Source organism: Hypomesus transpacificus, unplaced genomic scaffold (assembly GCF_021917145.1).
Source record: "Hypomesus transpacificus isolate Combined female unplaced genomic scaffold, fHypTra1 scaffold_234, whole genome shotgun sequence".
Taxonomy (NCBI): domain Eukaryota; kingdom Metazoa; phylum Chordata; class Actinopteri; order Osmeriformes; family Osmeridae; genus Hypomesus; species Hypomesus transpacificus.
In genome coordinates, this window is record NW_025813768.1 from 37,650 (window position 1) to 57,260 (window position 19,611).

At 46.2% G+C, this 19,611-nt stretch overlaps 2 protein-coding genes across 3 annotated transcripts; one reads left to right on the forward strand and one right to left on the reverse strand.

The window, feature by feature from the left end:
- Nucleotides 1–162: 162 nt before the first annotated feature.
- LOC124462696 (integrin subunit beta 3 binding protein) lies at nt 163–7,081 on the forward strand. The gene is made up of 9 exons (XM_047014275.1): nt 163–331; nt 412–448; nt 558–636; nt 751–805; nt 1,578–1,656; nt 2,202–2,289; nt 2,588–2,644; nt 5,493–5,543; nt 5,741–7,081. Exons 1-8 carry the CDS (start codon nt 327–329, stop codon nt 5,540–5,542), a joined length of 450 nt encoding a protein of 149 aa, XP_046870231.1. The 5' UTR covers nt 163–326; the 3' UTR covers nt 5,543; nt 5,741–7,081.
- A 146-nt stretch (nt 7,082–7,227) lies between these two features.
- alg6 (ALG6 alpha-1,3-glucosyltransferase) lies at nt 7,228–19,611 on the reverse strand. 2 transcript variants are annotated; one of them, XM_047014277.1, is made up of 14 exons: nt 18,112–18,348; nt 17,824–17,908; nt 17,633–17,722; nt 17,423–17,511; nt 17,203–17,285; nt 17,050–17,114; nt 16,744–16,929; nt 14,305–14,440; nt 11,799–11,884; nt 10,541–10,625; nt 10,391–10,461; nt 9,384–9,452; nt 8,519–8,714; nt 7,228–7,536 (listed from the first exon to the last, which is right to left on the reverse strand). In XM_047014277.1, exons 1-14 carry the CDS (start codon nt 18,191–18,193, stop codon nt 7,339–7,341), a joined length of 1,521 nt encoding a protein of 506 aa, XP_046870233.1. In that variant the 5' UTR covers nt 18,194–18,348; the 3' UTR covers nt 7,228–7,338. The 2 variants fall into 2 exon arrangements, with proteins under 2 accessions (XP_046870233.1, XP_046870234.1); XM_047014278.1 differs by lacking the exon at nt 18,112–18,348 and adding an exon at nt 19,412–19,611 and having other exon boundaries at nt 7,245–7,536.

Genomic DNA, 19,611 nt, shown 5'->3' on the forward strand with positions numbered 1-19,611 from the left:
CAACTGTTCCGCGTGTTATTTTTGTCTTAAATAAGTTACATATTGCCTGTAAAAAAAAACTAATACAAATTGAGAAAGATATTGAATCTGCTGTTAATTGGACGCTATGTTATTCAAAAGCAGCAGCATGATTTTTTTTAAACAAATTGGCAGAACGTTAGAAATCCAGTCAATCATTCCGGGAGTCGTATTTTGGAGTGCACCCGCGCCTATTTTTAATCTAAAAAGTAACGTTATGTTTCCACGGCTGTAGTCTAAACATAGCGAACAATTCTACAACTACAACAACTTTTTACTCGGTTTATTTCGAGCTGTAAAAATTAAACATGCCGTAAGTTGCCTTCTTACCATTGCTTTGCCACAACGATGTTAAGAATGTTAACTTGTAGATCATCCCTTTTTTCTTTACAGTGTCAAAAGAGCACTTCGTATGGAAAACGCTGAGACGGTGGGGTTGCTTCTTAATTCCAATTATAGAGCACATTTGCATTGACACTTGACAGTAACAGTTATAAAGAGGTTGAAAAACGTTTTGTATCCTTTCTTTGTATCTCAAGCACACACCTGTCAAAAAGCCAGCAACAGAGAGAAACTTCAGTCCTATTACGGGAACGGCGAGACTTCAACTTCAAGCAGGTATGTCTAGCACACTGTGCCTCCACTTCGCTATACTGCTTAGTAAACACCAACAATCGTTAATGCTTTGTTTTGTTGACTTTATGATTTATGAATGCCATTCTGTATCAACAGGCAATGTCAAAGCCGGTTCCTGTAAACCACAAGTGCCCCAGACCGATGTAGAGAAGTGAGTACCTCATTTGTGTAGTAAAACAATAAATAAAACGTATTTTTATCCTCTCAATGGTTTTAGTTCAACGTGTTGGTCAAGTCACCTGCCGAGAGGAAGAACTTCAAGCCAAACATCAACCAGTGCAGAGATGAAACATTAACATGAACATTTAACATGAACATTTTTATGTTTTTGATTCCCTGCACTATGCAGAGTACACATCTATGTGTTTATATAATATGCATATCTGAAATGATTTGTTTATCACAAATTCACTTTCTTAAGATGTTAATAAGCTCATCGCAAGAGTTTGAACTGATAGTGACTCAGATCAGTTCTGATTCTGGGAGCAGATTGGAGTTCTTTATTAGTTGATATATTTCAAATACCACAGGGCCCTGATGGTTGTCATGACAAATCAGAGTTTAATGACAGGAGACTTGGAATGAGGAGGATTTATCATTGGCCAAATGATCTGTGATTTACATAGCACTAAAAATAGTTGTGTAAGAGTAGTTTAACATAAGAACCATTTCCTTCCTCAAAGTAGCCATTTGGAGTCTGACCAATCCATCAAGACAAGCATTAGTTTTGAATTTTATAGTGTAGTCATTTAAGAGAGATCTATTTGAAGTTATGTATTATGACCAAGGCATGAATTATGTGATTGAGAAAGCCAACATGGGGATGGTATTTTCAGAAACTTAACTGTACGTGTACTGAAATTGCATTACATACCTGAACTGCAATTCAGCTGCTTATAAAACAAATGTTTTGCTTTGTCCAGTTTGAAGAGCCTAGCATCTAAGATGGAGGCCTCCGTACCAGCATTCATCAAGGCCAGACGAAAGCTGGAGGAAATAGTGGTGGGAGACTTCGTTTATGTCTCATTGCACAAGGAAATGTCCTAGTTTCCATCCTTGCCTGTGTTTGAGTGATAGAACTCTCACCCGGGGTATTTCAGGCACCCAGAGGAGGCCCCTATCACATGTAAAAATAGAGACAACAATATGGTTTCCTCTTCGTCTGTCGACCCCCACTGTACGTCTTGATGGTTCTGTTCTTGTTCTTTCCCTCCTCAACTCTTGGCTATTTAAGAAACGGCCTTGTGTTCTTGCTCCTTCTGTTCTGTGTTCTAATGTGGTGTGGGTCGGCCCCTGCATGTTTGCTGGTTGCAGTTTGACTTCCTCACTACTGTGACTGTTCTCATTGTGGTGTTGTCTTACTACTGTTCCAATTAGTTTAACTTTGTTGTTGATTCCTTTCAGTTGCTTCTCTGCAGTGTATGAAGGATCCATTATTCTTTGTCATTTTTATATTCTTCAAAAGCTTCTATGTCCTAAGAGTTTCCTTTTTTTAAATTTTATAAAACACATTTAAAATGTTGTGAAATGTGTTTTTCATCTTCCAGCCAGCAGAGGGCAGCAGTGAGCTGAAGACCTTCTTCTCCAAGGGATCAGCCGACCTGAAGACTGAACTGACCAGATTCAAACAGCTTGGTAAGGGGACTCTAACTGTCAGTAGTCCTGCTATGCACAACCATGCAACACCATACCTTCAAATCAGTTTGATGCACAACACTGATTACGTCATATATATATATATACACACACACACACACACACACACACACACACAGTGTAAATATGAAGATATAATCAGAGCTCTGTCTATTCCATGAATAAGGGGGCAGTAAGAAAACTGTTTTTGTTCCAGTAGTTTGTGTAAGATGATTGATTTCAGGGTGAGGTGACTGATGTACAAATGAATATCACTGTTTGAACTTTGTGCCTTCAGCATCTAAAGCAGACTCCTGTTTGAGGCTGAGCGGGGCTCAACAGAACTCCAGTCAAGGTAACTGAAACACAAGCCGAATTAATCTATTTCAATCAATTTATTTGCAAAAAAAACAATACTTGTTGTACTGAGGTTCTCTCGAGGATGACGATATGGATATTAGGGTCAACGTAATTGAAAAGCGTACGCGGAAAGTAAACATTTAAAGAAACTGGTCAATAGGCCTACGTTTGACAGCGCCATCACTGTTTTGATCATGACCCGAAGATAAGTTGTCTAAATTAGGAATGTTTTGATTGGGGGTGCCATTTATTCCAGGAACAAGAAGGCAGTATGAAAACCTTTTTTGTTCCAGTAGTTTGTGTTAGATGATTGATTTCAGGGTAAGCAGTCACAAGGCCTGGTTGGAGGGGGAGTTGCCCTGGAGACAACCACTAGAACAGTAACTAACCAAGTCTGCTACGACTGTGTTCCTTCAGAGCGTGTGCCTGTTCCTGTGTTCACAGGTAAATATTCACAGAGGATGTCAGCCCAACGTGTTTTGTTTGGCAAAACAAACAAGTCAGTCCTTGGATTCCCAGGCTGAGAATTAATTGGATTATTTCAGGCACACACAGCGCCTCCAGCAAAGAGCTACTTGTGATATGATCATATAATAGTTATTTGTGAAAGATGAATGGATGGATTGTTGGCCGTCCAGCTTGTTTTCAGATAAGGTCAAAAGAAATTGTTTTAATTTGTTCCAGTGCAGAAGCCGACATGTACATTGCCTCGTAGCCCAACACCGGAGGAATGTCACATTTTTGATCACATGGTGTAGCATGAAATATATCTGCCTTGCCTACAGCCCCTTATAAAAACAAAGTTCACATTGTCAAAGCAGTTTGCTCCGGGGGGAAAGCGCTTCTCTGTTGCTTTGAGACACATTTAAAGTAAACAAACTGTTATTCAGAGTTGAGAAACAAGCTCACGGCCTCGATCTGCACCGAGCATGAGGGGGAGGGGAGGGGGGGGGTCATGGAGTCCTGCCTGGTGTAACATGTTTGTTGGGCTTTGCCGCCGTGGCATGTGGGCCCTGGGTTCATGTGCTAAATGCACAGGGGGGTGTAAGAAACTGTGTTGAAAAGGGTAACTGCTTTGTGAGGCCCTGGGACAACTGACAGCTCTGTCCTGACCTGCCCGACTCACATGAATGCTTATTTTTATTCGTCAGGCAGACGTGACGAACAACAAATCAATTGACGACTGACTAGCAGGACGTTGTTTTGTTTTTTATCAAACTATTTACAGGACAGGCCCATCTGTGGAACCCAGCTGGGTCCATATGAAGCTGATGGACAACCTTAAAACAGACCGCTTCAGAGGGGTTAGCATCAAGACAAGAGTTTAGACATTCAGAGCCAAGTGTATAGATTTGATTGTATAGATTTGACCTCAATCATCAACAGGGAGAAAGTTTTCCTCAAGTACATCGTGGTAATTGATTTATAGATTGGGCTGTGTCCCTGTTAATTAATCATCTGTCTTCAAAGCAGCACACTCGCCCGGTATGAAAGAATACAGTGTCGCACAAATTGAGTTAGAAAATGAGATGATTTCACCCTCGCTCTCCAGGGAAAGCTGATTGGCTGCCATTAAACAAATATTTCTCGGGAAACTCGTCTAAATTAAAGTCCCAGAGTGTGTAGTTGAAAGTTGGCCAGCTGTGAAGTCTCTAGAAGCGTAGGAACTGTTAACAAGTCAGCTCTGTAGCTTGTCCCTTCACTCCCTGTAGCAGTACCAAGGAGGACGAGGCATGTTTGAGGATGGTTTCAACTCTAACTCTTCCTCTCCCTCCTCCTCCTCATGTCTGTAGGCCAGGGCAACACCACTGTCCGGGTATCTTTTCTCAGTGTGGTTAAAAGGCTTTAGAAGCGCTTCCAGCTGTCCTTAAAGGTTAACAAAAGTTTCGGTAAGCATTCTGGAGAAGTCACTTTTTGTGAGCAATCAGGCTTCTGGTGGAGATAAATCCCCAGAAGACGCAGCATTAAGGACCCTCCCTGTGGCTGGATTCACTGATGACTACAGAATTGAAAAGAAAGGCCGTCATAATTCTGAGTCAAGTTTTCCTCCATAGACCCTCAGCAAAGGGTATTGATTATTTGTGTGTGGCGAGAGATTTGGAAAATTCAATTAAAGGAGTTGTGCAAAGGATTCATAAATTCTACACCTCCTATGGAGGCCTAGACACGGTTATGTTCCAAATCAATGTTTCACTTCACAATATATTTTCTTAGGAGCATAAAAATAAATAATATTTAAACAGTTCTGCTTACTACAGAAACAAATTTTATTTTCTCCGAAGCATTTTAGTGACGGGCAACCCCTGACTCTTGCACATCTGCGGGGCAGTAACGGATTTCTATAGCGATTTTTTCCATAAGAAAATCCTATATGATATGAATTTTGAGATGACAAAATGAGGGGAAAGGGTGTGTCTCAGCAGTATAAAAATTGATCAGACTGCAGACAGGGCCGGGGGCCGGAGAGATTTGTATGTCGGCAGTAATGGGCTGTATTAAAAGAGAGCGTTCCTTCAGATGTGATAAAAGTGATGGGGTCGTGTCCGTCGCCGTGTCCGAGGGAAGGGCTTGGCTGCGGGGCCACATCAATCCTGCTGGGCCCCAGACACATCCAGAACCCTGGGACTTTTTATGCTTTTTGATTAAACACACAGTTGCAATTAAAGGTGCTGAGGGCCATGGTGGAGGCTGTTTAGAGGCTGCAGAGTAGACACTCCTCCTTGGCTGTGATTTCTTTCTCTCATTCAGCAACATTTCCTTGCATTCACAGGTTGGGAACTGTACTTTGTAACTTTTAAAAACATTAACCAGCCAACTGTTGTTGTGTCATTTCTGTTTTACAGCTGTCGAGGCTGGGAGCTCCTTTGAGTTCCTCAGATCCATAATGGCGTGAGGTACAGTGACCCTCACAAACCCCTGCTAACTGTCACAGAGCCTACCTAGCAGTTAGTAGTGTATTTAGCTAAAACATGCTACTTGTGTATTTGACCACAGCGCCCAGCGTGCTGAGTGTGTGGTGTTGCTCTCTGTTGTGATATGTGAGTGCCTGGGAGGTTACACTCATGTTTTCCTGCTCTTCTACCCTCCCCAGGTTCCCCCCAGTACACGGCACGGCTGTTGACGGCTAACGGAATAGCTTTTACCTCCTCCTGGAGACAGAGATGGATCTGGAAGGCGTGCTGTCAGCGGTGAGGCAGAGAGGTGCCTGGAGCTGTCACTCATCTGGGAATGTGTCAAAAAGAGAGAGGGAGGGGTAGAGAGAGAACGAGGGAGAGAGAGTTTCAGACCAGTCACACTGATCCCTGTCTTCCTGAGAAGTCTCTACCTCACCACTGACAAATGTTGATTCTATGATAACAGCTATGCTGCACCGCTGCGAAAATAATGTTCTTTTCAGAAGCCCCCCCAACACACACTCACATGTCCCATTAGACCTGATACAATATAAACTCCCTTATTCCTTCAGTTCAAAACCCAAAGCCAACTGAAACCTGTTGATAGGAGGCTCTCTCTCGCGCTGGTCTCTTTATTTGGCAGTGCCTGAGAAAGCAGAGGCATCTTACTGCCCCAGCGACCCAAGCAACAGCTGGTGTGCAGTCAAACATTTCCTATTTCTGCCCAAGGTGGATCCTATAACTCTCACTTTATCACCTTTGTAGGCCGTGTGAAGGACAGAGTGAGCATGCCCACAAACTAAACTAATGTTTTCATACTGGCCCCTCTGGAGGAGAGAGATGGGTCTGTCCTGTACCCCCCCCCCCCCCCCCTTCTCTCTCTCACACACACACACCCCTCTTCACCCCCCCTCCACAGCCCACCTCATGGTTGTTGACCTGGGACCAGCTCAGGTCCTCCTCCTTCACCAGAGCAGCTGCAGGTGTCTAGCGGGAGACCATCGATCCGGCAGATTCACCTGCATCGCTGGCGCTAGAAACTTCCTCAAGCTTTATAGAAACGACAACCAAGAAAATAGGGGGCTGACAGCAACAAAAACGCATCACACCGCACTCCTGAAATATTCAAATCAGGGCTGCGTTATTACACATCACATCATATATATGGATAGAGGACATGTAATTGATTGCCACAGGCGTTGTCTTGTCTATAATTGGCTCTGAGCTGTAGCCCTGCAGGTACATTGGCAGCTCCCTTTGACCGGATAACATTTATAGATGTAATGGATTTTTTTTAATGCCCGTCATTAACTTACAGGGAAAGAGAGGGTGGATGGGTGAAGAGATTGCTTGCGCCTTTTTTTCCTGTGGTATTTCAACTTTATGGCATTATGTTCTGATGTGTTGCCGTCCATCATCTGTTATAGGGGCTTCTGTCACATATTTACTTTTAAATGCATTGCTTTCCTTTACTGCCCCCTTGCTGTTTGGATGACCGTTTTATGATGTTAAATAAAAAGTAGAAAATGTAGTTTGTGTAGTGGTTGCTTTTGATAGTGATTAGCTTAGAAATAGGTGGAGATTTTATGAATTTCACATCCAATGATACTATATTTCTATACTAGCATGCCAAACATTTAATACATCACACATTTGACAAATTACGACTCAATTTGTACAAAATCTTTTTTAATGAAAAAAAATTACAAAATATTGCGGCACTGAGAACTCACAGACAGAGAGACAGGATGTCAGGTGACCCAGAGGGAGCTGTGTCTGGTTCCTGGAACAGGGCTTAGTTACTTTTCTTCTGGGCTCTCCAGCTGGGCGGGTCTGTGAGCTGGACCAGGTTGAAGTAGATGAGGCAGCCCAGGAAGGTGAGGTAGGAGAAGGAGGACACCAGGACAGGGAACAGGTCAGGAAGACCTGCGGGGGGCACCAGGACCACGCTGGACACGCTTAGAGCAGCCATGAGCACCACACACACACAGAACTGCACCACACACACACACACATGACAGAGAGAGGAGACAGTGAGGGTATCAGTTTTAGACATCAAAGCCAATCAACAAAGCCAGCCCTAACAGAGTTAGCTACCCACACAGAGCTTTAGATTTGGGTCTATTTCCAGTCGAATCATAAACACGATAGTCTAATCGTCTTAAGCGGCGCAGCCCGCGGCGAGGGGACGGAACCCGCGAACACGACAGGGCCCCGGGCGCCGCTCTTCAGGCGTACATTTTGTTTTCGCACAGCGATGGAAAGGCAAACATTGTGTTGGGAGCCAGATCATCATTCACATGTCTATTTAGAACCTGCAACCCAGGGATCAGCGAGGGGGAGTGGGACCGGGGGGGGGGGGGGGGGCAGGTGGTGTAAGCACCCCCCTGTGGCCAGCAAGCCAACACCCCCCCCCCACCCCCCTGTGAAACCCTAACCTCATCACTGGGCCTTGTTATTTACGCCGCTTGTGTAAATAAATATATCTAGGCAAACCTGTGTTAATGACACGCTCTATAAAAAGACACCTCCTCCAGATCTCTTGACACCCTGCCAGGTTGGACTGTCTGTGGGGGCTGCAGTCTCTTCAGACGCCGCAGCAGAAACTTCAATAAGTGATAAATAATTCCCTGCCTGGCAGCCAGGCTTTCATGCCAGGCAGCTTACACAGGCTTACAGTCACACATGATCTGATATTTATACAGTTGAGGGCCACGTCTTCTCATGCTGATGCAATTTAGGTCAAGACCTCCTGGGCTCGCCATGGCGCTGCGCCTTTCCCAAAGCTCGCTGTTTCCTGCCCCCTACTTCCTGCCCCTTCTTCCTGCCCCCTACTTCCTGCCCACTACTTCCTGCCCCCTACTTCCTGTCCCTACTTCCTGCTTCCTGCCCCTTCTTCCTGCCCCTACTTCCAGCTTCCTGCCCCCCACTTCCTTCCCCCTACTTCCTGCTTCCTGCCCCTACTTCCTACTCACCTTCCAGCGGACCAGCGTGGCCAGGTGGAGGCAGGGCAGGCAGAGCGAGGCGAGGCGGCGGTACGGCCCCAGGCGTAGCTCTTCCACGGAGCAGCGCTGCAGGGCGGAGAGCAGGTGGGTGCTGAGGTGGAGGAAAGCCAGCGAGGTGACAGAGTATGGGAGCAGCAGCCCGTCCTTCAGGAACAGAGGCAGCATGCTGCACACGCAGGAACCACAACAACAGGTCTTTTGAGTGACACGCACGCTCATATCCAACAAAACCCTGGTCTATTCGGTAGGATAAACGTACCACATTTTAGAAATACATACTTCCCCCCCAATCTGACAAAGAATCGGCATTCAGTATTCTTACAATAAGTGTGCTTAAGGCCTCGTCTCACAAATTGGCCCCAACAAAAGATGAGTGTCTTGGCCCACAGGGGAACCCAGACGTTGGGAGGCTGTACTGGAGGAGCAGGAGGGCTGGCAGAATGACTGGCTGTCCCAACACAAAGTGTGCTTACAGACTAGGAATGCTGACCATGCAGTCTAATCCACAGATATCCCAACACTAAACCACGCGCACAACAATTAGGGCCTCGCCGGAAGAATGTAACGACAGCTGGCAAAGCGCTGGAGACCTCCTCCTCCCTCGCTCCTCTCTGTGTCATCCTCCCTTTTTACCTGTCCTCCATTAATACAAAAACAGAATTAATATCTCGGGAGGGGACAAGGTCATCTACTGGTCTCTCTTTTTTTGGGGGGGTGGGGAGTCGTCCGACATCAATTCTGGGGTTTCTGGCCTTGTGTTGAGAGCTTGCTCTCTCGGACACTTCCTGGTTGGGTGTGGCACCTACGGTCGATGCCCGGTGAAGTGGCTCCTTACCTGAAGGTGGAGGTCAGCAGGAACCAGATGGCGGTCAGGGGGAGGTGGTCGAGGAGCAGGCACACGGCTCTAGACGTGAGGAACGCAGGAACGAGGGAGACTGTCGTCAGCCTCACATATTTCACATTTTCGTTTTTACGTGCACGGTGCGACACCGGCTGTTTCCCCCCCCTCCTCCCCCTAACCTCACCCCCCCCCCCCCCCCACACACACACACACACTCTTGTGTTGGACACTGCTTAACAGACTTGTGTTCCAGAACATCAGCAGTTGGGTATAATGTTTTGTTTACCTTCTCACTACAGCCAAAAATATCTAGTGGACAGGCGGGTGGACAGGCTATATCTGGGTGGTTAGCCTGGTCTTAACTTGAGCTGTGTCGGTGTCAAACTGATGTTGGTAGCTGTGACCACACACACACACACACACACACACAGAGGAGCACTTTCCATAATCACAACAGCATCCGTTGGAGATCCTGTTACAGTTATTCCTACAGCCCAATCATTGATCCCACAAACACACACACACACACACACACACTCCGCCCTCCTCTGCTGTTCTGCATTCCTTCTTAATCCTGGGACGTTCATAATTGATTGATTCAGCAGACAGGTGGGAGTTAGAACTCAATAGTTAATAAAGAAACAATACGCCTAATCTAGATTAATAGATCAGTGAAATCTGCTAGCCATCCAGGAGGGTGAATCTGGGCCTACAGCTGCCTGTTTTATCTATATGCACAAAAGTGAGGTAAAATGATTAGTAAATATATATATACACACACACACACACACTAACAAGCACACGCTCGCATACACACAGCCCGATGATACTGACCAATCAGAGGCTAGAAGGAGGAGCCTAGTGACAATGGATTGAATAAACCATGAACAAATAGATTGATAAATTGATTATCTATTGAATAAACAATATAGGCTGTGTGTTTGATCATATAGTACCTGACTTTCTAAGTGTGTGTGTGTGTGTGCGTGTGTCATACTCACAAGGCAGGCAGAAGGATGGACTTCTCATGAACTTGGAAGGAGAAGAGAAAGAAGGCCAGAGAGGAGTTGACCTGAACAGAACCACCGGTCAGGCATGAGACCAGCACGATGCCACACCAAACCCCCAGGACAAGCACACCCAACACTCACCAATGCCAGCTTAAACTGCCACAGCGTTGGCTTGGTCAGCAGTCTTATCGACGAAGGCAAGACAGCCAAAAGTGTCATTCCAAGACTGAGAAATAAAAGAGGAAGAAAAAATAACATTATGCCTGTTGGTTCATTAGAGGGGGTTATTAACCAGCGGCGGAAGGGCCAGGCCGTGAAACCAAACCTGCCGGCACGAACCAGAGACCCACGGCTGCCGGCTCTTTTTATAAACACGGCTTGGTCAACACATAGCCACCCAGCTATGCGGGAAATGTATCGTAATACGGAGGCCCAGGCTTAGGACTGCCCTGTATTAGTTTAACCCTTCAATTGTCACTCTCTCTGGGGGTATAGGAACAGGAAGAGGGTTGAGGGGGGTGAGGATCTATTAGGGCCTAAGGAGCCCCTGGGGAGAAGGGGAGAGGGGGTGAGGCCTGCTAGCCTGGGAAAGTAATGGATGTGTGCGGGTGTGTGTTATGGATGGGAAGGGTTCAGCGGAGTTGGAAGGTCAAGTCCCACAGGTGACACATCCCCCCACGCACACTTGTAAAAGTTACCGTCCCAGCAGCCGAAACACCCTTGAGCATTTTCATTTAGAGGAGGCCTACATTCAGCCTGCCAGGAGAGGAGAGGAGGCCTACATTCAGCCTGCCAGGAGAGGAGAGGAGGCCTACATTCAGCCTATCAGGAGAGGAGAGGAGGCCTACATTCAGCCTGTCAGGAGAGGAGGCCTACATTTAGCCTGTCAGGAGAGAGAGGAGGCCTACATTCAGCCTATCAGGAGAGAGAGGAGGCCTACATTCAGCCTATCAGGAGAGAGAGGAGGCCTACATTCAGCCTGCCTGTTCCATCGGGCACAGGTCACCACGGCCTTCATCATCTTGAAACAGGGCCTCGGGGGAGACAGAGACACGCTGGGCTGACATAACATGTCACTTTCAAGACTAGGACGTGGGGCTTGAGTGGGGAAAACAAGGAGGGTTCAAGTCTGGAGGAGGAGGGGGGGGGGGGGGGGGGGAGGAGGGGAGAGCGGTGGCCTTGGCAGCAAACGTCCCATCACCAGATCTGAGCGCTGCCCGAGTGTCAGCAGCAGCTGGTGCTCAGGAGCGGCTCTGAGATATTATTACAAGAGGGTAATCTTGTTTTCATACGACACAGTCTTCCCCTTGTGTTCCCTGCGAAGCCTCCCTCTGGAAGGAAGGAGGGGGGGCACGGAGAGAGAGGAGGAGGGAGATAAAGTGATGGAGAGAGGGATTACCTGAGATAGAGCTGAGAGTCAGTAGACAGGAGGGTTCTGATCTTTATCACTACGTTCAGGCTGCTCCACGTGTTGGCCACTTTATCCTGTCAACACACACACACACACCCACAGACATGCACACGCACGCACACACACGCACACGCACACACACACGCACCATTAATTAATCATTGAACACTGGCAATATTACACGTCATACATTTCCAAAAGTTGTAATATACAAATAAACGGTTAAAATCTAGAAATATAATAGATAGCGTCTGTGAGGATCTCGCAAGAAGAGTTTCAAAATTAGACGCACACAAATATGGGCAGCTCTTCGAAGACGCATTCCATTTCGAAGTGAAAGCAAATAAGTGGCATTGCTCTAAGTAATGATTTCCCAGCTGAAAAGCCAATAAAAATTCCACTGGCATTCCACGGAGCCATTTGTACAGGAGGGCTTGAGGAGGCATTCCCCCCCTCGTAAATCCCTCCTGTCAGAAGAGTCCTGGACGTCAAAAAAAGCAGTGGACATATTTGTAAACTTGGAGACACAGGGTTAAATGTCCGGAGAGACGCGTTTCTGCGTAGGCGGCAGATTCAGACCACCTCGTAGGGTGGGAGCGTCTGTGATCGCACGGCGTCTGTGATCGCACGGCGTCTGTGATCGCACGGCGTCTGTGATCGCACGGCGTCTGTGATCGCACGGCGTCTGTGATCGCACGGCCCCAACATCATACCCTGAAGGAATCTGCTCCCAACTGTCAGCTTGAACGGCTCTCTCTGTTGGACCGCCAGCGACATACCGGTGGTATTTCTTTGATTTAAACAGAGATGGGAAGTAACAGAGTACAAATACTTTGTTACTGTACTCCATTTGATTTTTCCAGTATCAGTACTTTATTTCACTATTTATTTTACTTTCACTTACATTTTCAGTCTCACTGTGTCACTGTGTGTAAAACATATGTCTAAAAGGATTCCTGGAAAATGTGTTGAGTATATTTTTGTATTCATGTATTAATATGATGTGAGGTCCAGTTACCAGCGTGACACTAAATCAGGGAGTAGTAATGGTCCAGTTACCAGCGTGACACTAAAACAGGTAGCAGTAATGGCTACTTTTGAGCACACTTGAGTGAAGGATGTCTGTACTTTTGTACAGGTGTGTGTGTGTTGGGGGGGGAGGTGTGTATGTGTGTTGGGGGGGAGGGTGTGTGTGTTGGGGGGGGTGTTGGGGGGGGCGCTTCCACGACACAGTTGCAGAGGAGCTGTTGAGGCCCTCACCTATAAGCCAGCGTGGTATTTCACAGACCGCGGCATTTTGGTGCCGTTTCTGTGAGAGGCAACCTGAGACTGCGTGGAGGTGCACTGTGGGTAAACTCCCACCTCTCCCCCTCCGGGGGGGGGGGGGTGAGAGGGTGGAGGGGAGAGGATAGAGTGTCTCTCACCCTGTGTATTATCAGTTTCCCTCTTGTCACTAACAAACACGGCGTCCGGTGAATTTTTCAATTACGTCTCGTATCACGACACCTCGAGGACTGGCACAAGGGGCCGGCGAGGGTTCTCAGGACGAGGGAGTCAGGGACCCTGGAGTCTGGCCCCCTTCCGCTCCCCTCACCCCTCCCGCTCCCCTCACCCCCCCCCCACCCCCTGACGCAGGTGTTGTTTTACGGAAGCGTTGCGACGGCCCTCTCATCCACATCCTGACTAATTGCAGAGCGCCTTGCGTTTCCAACCCTGGACGTACACTGTGTGCACGGCTGCATCCACACGGGTTCTTTTTAAGGGGAGGAGGGGGGGGCATGTGGGGGGGGGGGGGGGGGGGGGGGGGGCGAGTGGGATGGGGGGGGGCGCATGGGGGGGGGGGGGGGGGGGCGAGTGGGATGGGGGGGGCGCATGGGGGGGGAGACGCCCGTCGGATGTGCCGCGCCGCGATCTGGCACCCCCACCACACCGTTACAACAGGGTTCTGCAATGACGTGCTGAAAAGACCCTGGCAGTCAACAGGGTAGATTTATCTGTCCCTCACCACAACGACACGTCTAGAGAGGGGAAAACTGATCTCCTGACCTTTCAACATTTTATTTCTCTGTTTTCTTTGATCCTGCTGAGGATCCCTTTCCAATTGGCTGAGCACAGCGCAATTGATGGAGGGTAGCAGGTTGTCTCACCACAAGTGTGAGTGGTTGTGTGTGTGCGTGCGCGTGTGTGTGGGATGTTATGGGAAGGGTAGTAACATCCCTAAAGGAGGCTTTGCTGACTGGCACACATCTTTCAACCAGTGAGAAACCATTTTGTCAAGCACAAACTACCTTGTGGATTCATTTCCGGATATACACATTTGGTGAATAGCTACAACAAAAATACAGCTTGCGGGTGACAAAACCAAAACCCACTACGGGGGTGTGTATATATATAAGTAAGGGTTAGAGGCTGTGCACTCTGCTGACATGGAGAAGAGGACTAGGTCACAGGGCGGTGAACAAGCCACTGTCCAATCACGTTGTCCGGTGTGTACCTCAAACAGGCCACGTCCCACGGGGAAGATCCGGTGAAGGACTTGCAGAGCCTGACCGGGCTCAGACAGGAAGGGAAGCCAGCAGAGGGCAAAGGTCACCAACACTGTCACCCCAATCTTCACCAGCAGGAGCAACCTGAGCAGAGCGGGAGAGGGAACTGAAATGTCAGAGAGAGGCGACAAAGAAAAAAATATACTCTAATCCAATGAAAGCCTAAAGAAAAACCCTATTCTTTATTTCTCGTCATTGAAACTGTCCCTGTATGGCATGAACTACATGTTAGGATTCAAACGCATGTTTAAAACCTCTCTGAAAGTCGTGAATGAGCTAGAAGGCTCCTTCCTTTGGGCCTCAGCTCTCTGGTGGAAGAGCTGCTCACAGGAATAGCTGAGGATCTGGACATAGTGAGAGTCATCTGGACATACAGTGCCCTCCAAAAGTATTGGAACAGTGAGGCCAATTCCTTTATTTTTGCTGTAGACTGAAAACATTTGGGCTTGACATCAAACGATGAATGTGAAACCAGAGATCAACGTTTCAGCTTTTATTTCCAGGTATTTACATCAGGATCTGATGCACAAATTAGAAAATATCACCTTTTTGTTCGAACCCACCCATTTGTCACGTGAGCAAAAGTATTGGAACATATGACTGACAGGTGTGTTTTGTTGCCCAGGTGTGTCCTATTACATACATTATTCAATCAATAAATACCACTGAATGTCTACACTCAGGTTCAGATTGGGTAAGATAGGTTTTGTCTATGCAGACTGTATTCAGAGGTGAAAACAACATGAAAACCGGAGCGCTGTCTTTGGGTGAAAAACAAGCAATTGTGAGTCTTAGAGAAGATGGAAAATCAATCAGAGCCATTGCAGAAACATTGGCCATAGCCAGTACAACCATTTGGAATGTCCTGAAGAAGAAGAAAACTACTGGTGTACTAAGTAACAGACGTCGAACAGGTAGACCAAGGAAAACATCAGCAGTTGATGACAGAAACATTGTGAGAGCTGTAAAGAAAGACCCTAAAACAACTGTTAGTGAGATCAGCAACAACCTCCAGATGGCAGGAGTGAAGGTATCACTATCTACTGTTCGCAGAAGACTTCATGAACAAAAGTACAAGGGCTACACCAGAAGATGCAAACCACTCATTAGCAAGAAGAATAGGAAGGCCAGGCTGGAATTTGCCAAAAAGTACAGAGATGAACCTCAAAAATTCTGGGACAAAGTTTTATGGACTGATGAGACAAAGATTAACTTTTACCAAAGTGATGGAAAGGCTAAAGTTTGGAGAAAGAAAGGAACTGCTCATGATCCCAAACACACAAGCTCATCTGTGAAACACGGTGGAGGTAATGTCATGGCTTGGGCTTGCATGGCTTCTTCTAGGACGGGCTCATTAATCTTCATTGAGGATGTAACACATGATGGCAGCAGCAAAATGAACTCGGAAGTCTACAGAAACATTTTGTCTGCCAATTTAAGGAAAGATGCAACCAAACTGATTGGCAGAGCCTTCATCATGCAGCAAGATAACGACCCAAAACACACTGCCAAAACAACAAAGGAGTTCATCAGGGGCAAGAAATGGAAGGTATTAGACTGGCCAAGTCAATCTCCAGACTTAAACCCTATAGAGCATGCATTTTACCTGCTTAAGAGGAGACTGAAGGGAGGAACCCCACAAAACAAACAACAACTGAAAGAGGCTGCAGTGAAAGCCTGGGAAAGCATCAAAAAGGAAGAATGCAAAAGTTTGGTGACGTCAATGGGTCACAGACTTGCTGCAGTTATTGAAAGCAAAGGATTTGCAACTAAATATTAAGTCTTATTCACTTAAATATGTTTTAAGTATATCTGTTCCAATACTTTTGCTCACATGACAAATGGGTGGATTCAAACAAAATGTGATATTTTCTTAGTTGTGCATCAGATCCTGATGTAAATACCTGGAAATAAAAGCTGAAACGTTGATCTCTGGTCTCACGTTCATTATTTGATGTCAAGCCCAAATTTTTTCTGTCTACAGCAAAAATAAAGGAATTCGCCTCACTGTTCCAATACTTTTGGAGGGCACTGTATCTCTCTCTGGCCATCTAATCCAGCTATCCTTGCTCTGCCACATGCCCTTGGTACATTGTTACTAGATAAACAGTCAGCAGGATCTGTGTCAGCATGGGATCTGACTGCCTCAGTAGGGCTGCGGTGAAGCATGCGCAGAATGGGGTAGGATTCTGCCTGGTCGGAGGTCTCAAAAACAAAGAGCACTGACTGATCCTCTTTCTGAGGTTTCTCACTCTGGTTTGCATTTGTGACTCATGCACACACATGTTCGTGAAGCCCAGGACACACACACCCTGTCTGTCTCTCTCTCTCTCTCACACACACACACCCTCTCTCTCACACACACACACAGACACCCGTGGCCTCACCCCTGTCCTGTTAGGCCCTGTTTGGCACACTTCCCCAGCAGGTAGCAGAAGAAGGGCAGGGAGTGGTAGAGCTCCATCTGCTTGTAGCTGAGAGCCAGGCAGAAGGCCAGTGCTCCCAACACATCCCAGCCCAGGCCCAGACCCACCACCCCCCACAGGGTCAGCCCCAGGCTCACACCGTTATATCAGACACACCGGTCAAGGGAAACAGCCTTCCACAGATTCACGTACCTAAGGAACTCTTTTTGTTCAATGCCTTAGAATTGTATTAAGAGATTTATATGGCGCATAATATCTGAAGGATACTGGAAGTGTCCGTAGTCGATGAGGATCAGACCAGGATAGAGGAGAAAGCAGAAAGCTGTACATACCTTGAAGAGGAGAACACACACAACGTGATTAGACGCGCTCTTTTCCCGCTCCCCGCTAGAAGGATTCGAATGGAGGTAGCAACATTACCTTCCTCTTTGGGGCTCCGTCATTTACGTACATACAGTATACGATAACTGCAGGAATGTATATCAGCAAATCTGCCACTAGGACTGAGATGCAGAAAAGGAGACATGGTTAGTGTTTACGATAGCCACTAAAAAACATATTTCATTGACTCTTTTGTAATTTTACTTTACCCATAATACACAGTATTTGGGTTGTTTTTACTGCCATTTAGAAGTCTCACCTGTGGCTCTCATGAACAGTTTATGTGCTGGGCTTTCATAACCTCTAGATGTGTGCAACGCCACCCACTCGGGGTTGATCAGTTTGGCGCTAAAAGAAAGCAAACACGTGTACAGAATTGGAAACACAACATCTGGTTTTGACCACTGGTAACGAGAAGTGGGCATATTTAACTGGCACACTGACTTTAACAATGCATTTACCAACTTACACTTGAGCGCAGAGCAGGCTGTGGTATGCGGTGAGGGGTGGATAATCTAGACCCCAGTAATTCAAGTCATTGTCTGTGGTGTTGAAGTACCTGCGCAAACAAAGCAAACTCTAGTTTTTCCTTTTTCCTCCTCTTACTTTTGAGTGTGTGGTGGACGTGCTGAAATCAAGTGGACGTGTCTGTAAATGTACCATTCATGAACAGGGAGATTGTGTGTCACTTCTTGCCAGTGTCTCTGAGCCTCATAATCGCCGAACATGGGTGGTTTACCTGCCCCTGTAGAACAGAACAGTAGCAATCTAGCTGTGGTAAAACGATAGAAAATCTAATCCACCATGTTAGCGTGCAGTTTATACAAACCACCAAACGTCGGAAATTACGGTTTTATTTACAATACGCATAAAACAGCATGTATTGGCCATTTAAACTAGACCTTGCTAGCTAGTAGATACACCTCTCTAAGTAGTCGTCATGGTTACCTGAATACGAGTTTAATGAAACGCACCACCTCGCTGTAAGACTAATCAAAACACAGGCAGATACAAGGCTCCAGCTCTCCATGGCAACATAAAAGATTGAGTATTTTGTTCGCTATCTAAATGCAAAACTCTCAGAAAGTCTTCCTTTGACTGACTGTTTATATTTCCTCATACGTAAGCGGAAATGGATTCGTAGTACAGTGTCATTGGACGCTGGCTGATGACGTCTTGGAAACTGTCCGGAGGAGTTGATTCTGAAGATACACCCATCAGATGATTGTCTGTAAGGACATCGGCAATTTGTCCAAACCCCGTTTTTTTTCCCCAACAACGGTTGTGCAACATTTACAAGGGATTATGTTCGATATGTCATGGGTTGAAGTGGTCTGTTATTCGTTCATTCATAAATGTCTCAGTGCGGGGAACATTTTAACTGTAAATAGCCTCATTAAATAATGACAATGCACATGATTATTAGTTAATTCAGTCAGACTAAGTTTTTTAGCTTACAGAGTCTATAGATACCCTTATCCAAAAGAGTAAATACAAATAAAGCTTTTCTATGACTGAATAGCATAAACATAGGCTTTTAGAATTAAATAAAAATGAAAAAATAGTAGCAGCTGTTCGATACAGTCCTGGATATTAGAGCCCACCCGCAAACGTTCAGTTTATGGGCTGTTGGCTCCTGATGTGTGGAAGAATAACTGAAGTGGTCTTATTGTGTAAGCAAATAATGTTACCCCTCCCCCGCACACACACACACACACACACACACACAAGCAGGTCACATGGACACTGGGCGATTCTGTCCAGGAGTCATACCCAGGGGAGGTCCTTTCTGACCTTTAAGTCAGTTGACATCCACTGTTACCAAAGGGTCTTTAGAAGCAAGAGAAAATACATTCTTTGTGATTCTCACATCATTCGTTAATAAATAATACTAACCTTGGACAACCGTTGATTTGCAACGACAGTTTCCTGACAATAAGAGGCCTATATGACTCATTGTTGCCCATTAGTTATTAATGCATGGCATGCCAGCTTTACTTTGTCATTTATTGCTTCATCTTTGTACCTTTTAATATTCAGTAACTGCTATATCTACATTTACTGTCTATGATCCGCGCCCGGAGACAGCATGGCCTGGGCTGGAAGATCGCCCATGAAGAATTAGAGCTTGTGCCCTGTTTTCCAATGTCATGCACTCATCTAATTTATTACCCCCATCATGACATCCAGAATGTTCCCGATATTAAGACACTGTGTGGGCCAACAATATGAAGGGATGAATGCTCACCTCTGGCTTATGAAGGAGCCATATGCGTTCATATCCCTGGTGAGAAGTTCGTTCATGCTCTAGTAGGCTAACACAGACACTTATTGTTACTACAGCTGGCCATGATATAAATGACGATAATCAATATTTCAATCGTATATAAGTAACCTTCCATAAAATAAATCCTAGTTCTCAAATAAATAGTTAAAATAACTTAGATC

What these genes read in the sequence shown, in the direction of transcription:
- alg6 (XM_047014277.1), bottom strand. Translation starts at nt 18,193, where the DNA reads ATGGAGAGCTGGAGCCTTGTATCTGCCTGTGTTTTGATTAGTCTTACA. An exon ending in TTCATTAAACTCGTATTCAG is followed by an intron (nt 17,909 to 18,111) that starts GTAACCATGACG and finishes TCTGTTCTACAG; the next exon opens with GGGCAGGTAAACCACCCATG. An exon ending in GACTCTCAGCTCTATCTCAG is followed by an intron (nt 10,626 to 11,798) that starts GTAATCCCTCTC and finishes TTTATTTCTCAG; the next exon opens with TCTTGGAATGACACTTTTGG.
- LOC124462696 (XM_047014275.1), top strand. An exon ending in GAGACTTCAACTTCAAGCAG is followed by an intron (nt 637 to 750) that starts GTATGTCTAGCA and finishes CTGTATCAACAG; the next exon opens with GCAATGTCAAAGCCGGTTCC. An exon ending in CCCCAGACCGATGTAGAGAA is followed by an intron (nt 806 to 1,577) that starts GTGAGTACCTCA and finishes TGCTTTGTCCAG; the next exon opens with TTTGAAGAGCCTAGCATCTA.